The sequence below is a fragment of the Cynoglossus semilaevis genome, chromosome 11, assembly GCF_000523025.1.
Source record: "Cynoglossus semilaevis isolate Cse_v1.0 chromosome 11, Cse_v1.0, whole genome shotgun sequence".
Taxonomy (NCBI): Eukaryota; Metazoa; Chordata; class Actinopteri; order Pleuronectiformes; family Cynoglossidae; genus Cynoglossus; species Cynoglossus semilaevis.
In genome coordinates this window covers 3,206,344-3,211,538 of record NC_024317.1, presented here as the reverse complement: position 1 = coordinate 3,211,538, position 5,195 = coordinate 3,206,344, and the positions used below count along the sequence as shown (strand labels likewise).

The window sequence follows — 5,195 nt, the reverse complement described above, 5'->3', positions numbered from 1 at the left end:
GACTTCACTCAGAAACATGACTCCAGTGTTTTTGGAGGTTCGCACTAAAAATAGGAAACAAAATAACATATATTTTTTAACCTTATGTAACTGGGATAATGATGCCATGGATGTACGGTGAAAAGATTGAAGGTGAAGACTTTTGTCTACAGTATCTCCAACAATAAACTGAAAAAGATTAAAAAAAAACTCTCGTGTTGTGAATCTGTTTCTTATTCTCCATATTAAACCTCTACACAGTGGGACATGTTTCTCTGTGTCTGTTTATCTCCTCTCTATATTCTGTAAGGACTTACCATAACCTGCAGACTTGCTATTTTCTGATGCAAAATAAATTCCTCGCCCGACCCGGCCGCCCGAATGAGGCATGATCCTCAGACCACTCTTCAGAATAGCAGCCACCACTGCTATGTTCGTGCCGTGCCACAGAAGACGACGGTTCTCCAATTCGTCGTGTTCTCCGAAGCGCTCACCCTGTAACGTGCAGCGTACAGAGTTTGTCAAATTCGTTCGTCTGAACTTCATCGAAACCAGAGTGAGAGGGCGGTTCTCACCTCCATTTCTCGATCGATTTCCCAAACATTGATAATTTTTGGTGTATTGTAGGAGCATTTGGTTGCCTCCAGGTACGCTTCAATAATCTATAGGAGGAGGGGGAAAAAAATGTCAACAATTTCTGACAACATTTTTTTTAAATATTATTAATATTTTTGGATTTCCACTCTTGACGCCGTACCTCGAACATTTCTGTTTCTTTATCCATTAGTTTCAATGAGCACTTCAGAGACTGGTAGTCTTGGTCCAGAGGATGAGGAACCGTCTCGATCATCTCCTCCTGAGCTTTTTCAGTCTCCGACTTCAGAGTCTGGGCGAGTTCAATGTCTGCCAACACCTGAAAAGGGTTTCAACATCATAAAATACGGCTGGAAAAATTAATAACATTAGTTCATTTGTGAAGATTAATTTGATTTCCTTTTTTTTTTTCCCAAAGCAGTAGTTATTAAAATACCATCCCAACACCCAGCATGCACTGGTGAAAAGCGTCAACTTCTGTTTGTCATTCTGTTATAGCAATATATAGATTATATTTTCACAAGGAATGTTAATCTACTGTAGATTAATCCCAATCAACAACGACAAATGTCCACCTTACCATCAACATCTCTTTTTTCTGCTCCACAATTTCTTTGCTGTTGATGGTCGGTGGCCTGTTCCGCCCAAAGTTGTGAGGGATCGTTGTGAAGAACTTGGAGGAAAGTTCTTCCAGGCGTGTTCGAGCGCTCCTTTTGTCCATGGCGGCCTCCAGCTCCTCTAAAACCTCAAAGCCTTTTGCGATTTGCAGCTTACTGAGTTTCCCCAGAGGCATTTTCTTGATGTCTGTATAAAAGCCACACAACAAAGAAATGTTAACACAGAGTGATTAATCAATGAACGCTGATGATTAATCACCGAGCGCCAACAATAAAGTCCTGAACGGGACTAAAGACTTTAGACTTTAAACAAATCAATCATTCACTGTCAGACCTGGGACGATAACAGATTTTACTGGACGATTATTGTCGACAAACGATGATCCTGTCAACACTATTTGGAGACTTAACCACTAATGTGATGATAAGTTAGCACGGATCATATGCAAGTACAGCCTCTGTTCACTCGGCCTGTTATTCACCAAATAAGGTGAGTTTTTGTGTCGCTAACTTGCTAACACTTTTGAACAAAGTCGGCATACAGGCACGACCGTGGTGCTGCACTCTGTGTGTGTATTCTATCGGCCCCGCCTCGGCCCCACAAAGAGTGAATGACTGACAAGAGAGAGTGACAACACACAACGCTGAAATATGATTGGATAAAATAAATAAATAAATAAATACAATTAGAGTATATACCTGACTGAAAGCAGCGCAACCGAGATAAAAGTTGAGAACGGGAACGAATGATGAGAACAGAATCCTCTGTATTATTGGATGTACTGGATATTCAAGATAAATATATAGAAAAATAACAATAATAATAATAATAATTCTGCTACTGAATACTAGTATGTGTGTACTTACATGTAGTCACCCAACAGGTGAACTCATACATGTGGTATGTTTACAGAATTCATGAACCTGTTTGTGTGAACCACACCCACCCAGGTTCATGCACTCCATGGCCTCCTTGAACATGTCATTACTGAAGATGAGCTGAATCAGATCCTTGGTGGCCTCGTCCAGTGTGCAGGGCAGGACGTTTTTAGTGACTTTGACAGTTTTTCCATCTACGCTGTCAACCTGGAAACAAAACCAAAAAAAAAAAGAGATGCGAGATGTTGGTATGGTTGGATGTATTCATAATGTTTCCATCAAGTGTTCGTAGTTAAGTCCATGTATTCATAATGTTTCCATCAAGTGTTGGTAGTTAAGTCCAGACGTGGTGCACGGACGTTACCTTCACCTCCGCGTCCTCGTCCCCGTCCACCTCGATCAGCGTGTACTTCCCGGAGTGAGACACAAAATTCATGCGGTCGCTCCAGTTGTTCTTCGTCTTGTCCTTGAACTTCTTCTCAAAGTCCTTGACGGCCTTCTCCACTTTATCAAAACAGTTGAGTTTGGACTGTCCCAATTCGCCCTGATTACACGACAATAACGAGCAATCAGATTCAGACGCTTATTAAACTGGAGAAAATGTTCAGAGATAAAAATCCTCAATCACGGTTGAGAGATTTCCCCAAAGTGACACTGAGGATCATTATCTGCATCATGAACCAAACGACGCAGGAACACAGACTGATGTGAAGCGATAACGGAGTTTTACTAATTATATTCAAACCATTTATTTTTTTTATTTTAATAAAGCCAACATTAAAAAAAAAAAAAACTCATCAACCAAAATGGAGCTCCTTATAATGAAATACTAAAAGTCGTGTGTAGGTGGTGCTATTGAGTTAGGGTCCACACTTACCACTCTACCCCATCTGTTCCAGGAGTAGTAGTTGTCGTCTGCTTTAATAACTTGGATGACATAAAACTTATTGTTGTTATGGCCAACGTTGGTCTGATTCAGCTAGATAGATGATAGAAAGAAAGATAGATGATAGAAAGAAAGAAAGAAAGAAATAACTTTAATAATCCCTCAGGAGTATAGTATAGGCAAACTAAGGCCCGGGGCCCAGATGTGGAACGTTCAGCTTTTCCAAATTATATAATTTATTTAAATGATCATTATACTTCTGCCTTCTCCCTGTTTCCCCAATAGATGGCAAAGAAAATGATAAAAGTGCTTTAACATTTTAGCCTTGATGCATGACTTTTAAATGTAATTTATTCAACAGGGTTCAACACAGGAAAAGATAAGACAGAATCTCTTGTCACATGATTTTGTGGTCTCTAAAAAAAAGTCAAATATAGTAAATGATCACGTTTTAGCCACATTAGCAAATACAAATAGTAAGAAAATGCATTATTATTGGCTGAAATAAAAGTTTTTAAAACATTAAAGCACCAGATCTTTGCTTTAGTTTTCATGCTTATTGTTCACTCTTGTCCAAAACAAATGTAACAACATACAATTCCTGTTCATTAAACTGGAAGTTTGACTTACAGTATAAACTCCATTATTCCCCAAAACATTATAATAATATAATATAATATAATATAATATAATATAAAATAAAGGGGGAAACCAATATTAACCTGTTTGGTCCCCAGCTACTAAATTATTATAAACCACATTAACCACAGCGGTCCTCCTCACCTCTCCACTGCTGGACAGTGAGCAGTGATCGTCCACCTTCCTCCTGATTTTCACTTGTGCTCCTGCAGCCAGAAGGGCCTCCTTGGCCGAGGTGAAGGCATCTTTAGGCTTCGGTGCCTCCGGCTCCTCCTTTACCTTCTTGCCCCCGGCCTTGGCAGCGGAAGCAGCTCGCCTCTTTGGTGCCATGCTAGTGCGGGGGCGAAGAAAAAATAAATAAAAATAAATAATAGTCAGAAAATCCTATCGAGTTTCATCAGCGTCTGCTGGACAGGACAAGCTAAGACATGTCCTCAGCTGCCACTGCGCACTCTCAGTCCGTTCATTAACAATAACTACAGTTTTCCTGAAACCACCAACATTAGCATGTTTTGCTAGAGCCGATTCTCCGTGTTCTTTCCCCCTGGCGAACGTGATACACAACGACATTTAGAAAAACAGATTGTTAAGTTTCGGGTGGAGTTTCGGGGAAATTACGCAGGATTAATTTGTGTAAAATGGAAGAATCGTAAACACAGAAAGGACCGACCTTATGGTTCTTTAACAGTGACGGACACTCCGTACAGCAGAAGATGATATAAGGAGCCCTGGGAGCAGAAGATCCGACTTACAGCACCTCTGGTTTCCAGGAAGTTTCTGTTACTTTTTCGCTTCTTCTTCTTCTTCCTCTTCTTCTTCTTCCTCTTCTTCCTCTTCTTCTTCTTCTTCTTCTTCCTCTTCTTCTTCTTCTTCCTCTGCTTCCTCTGCGTCTTCTGCATCTTCTTCTTCCGGCAGGTGTTGTAGTTGTAAAAAAAAAAAAAAAGACTAGGAGAGAAAAACAACAGCTACACTGCCACCTGCCTTACTGCTGCTGTGCGCAGCCGATTTAATAATTACGGTAGATACAAAAATAAATAAATTACTAAGTCGCACTGTATATTATTTACTGTAAATGAAATTATTCCACAACTGTTTCCACAAATTCATATATTACATAGATATACTACACAGAGTGATATTTTATTTTTAAATTTATTTATATATATATATTTATATGTATATAATGTACTGCTTTGTTTGCTTGTGTACTATTGGATGACGCAAAAGTGCCACAAGGTGGCAGTGTTTAACCGCAGAGCTGTGAGGCTCTGTATTTCCCTGAGCATCTGGACAGGGCCACTGCGTGTATTTCTGATACAACTTTGGTGGATTTCTGTCTCAGAGCAGCAGATGATTTTCGTGTTGATAATTTTCATGCACAGACTGTTTGGCATATGTTGCAGATTGATGCTGAAATATATTCAACAACTCAGAGATTCAACATGGACTGAATCCAAATTTAAAACCACTAAAGAATCTTTCATCCACTCAGACTCTTCTGTCGTTGTCGGTTTAGTGGTGGAGAGGAGAGGGTAATCATTTTTAAAACAAAAAAATGTTTACACCAATAAAAATACAACATTAACTTAACAACTTAAATC

General features: G+C 39.5%; 1 protein-coding gene across 1 annotated transcript in view; it reads right to left on the bottom strand.

Moving 5' to 3' along the window:
- The window catches only part of parp3 (poly (ADP-ribose) polymerase family, member 3), a 5,994-nt gene extending 1,609 nt beyond the window's left edge, over nt 1-4,385 (bottom strand). The window contains 10 exon segments of the mRNA XM_025060036.1: nt 2-44; nt 297-474; nt 555-641; nt 737-892; nt 1,154-1,377; nt 2,138-2,276; nt 2,434-2,613; nt 2,947-3,048; nt 3,715-3,925; nt 4,265-4,385. Of these exon segments, the coding sequence (XP_024915804.1) occupies nt 2-44; nt 297-474; nt 555-641; nt 737-892; nt 1,154-1,377; nt 2,138-2,276; nt 2,434-2,613; nt 2,947-3,048; nt 3,715-3,924 (1,319 nt within the window). The 5' untranslated portion in view covers nt 3,925; nt 4,265-4,385.
- Between the last annotated feature and the right edge of the window lie 810 nt (nt 4,386-5,195).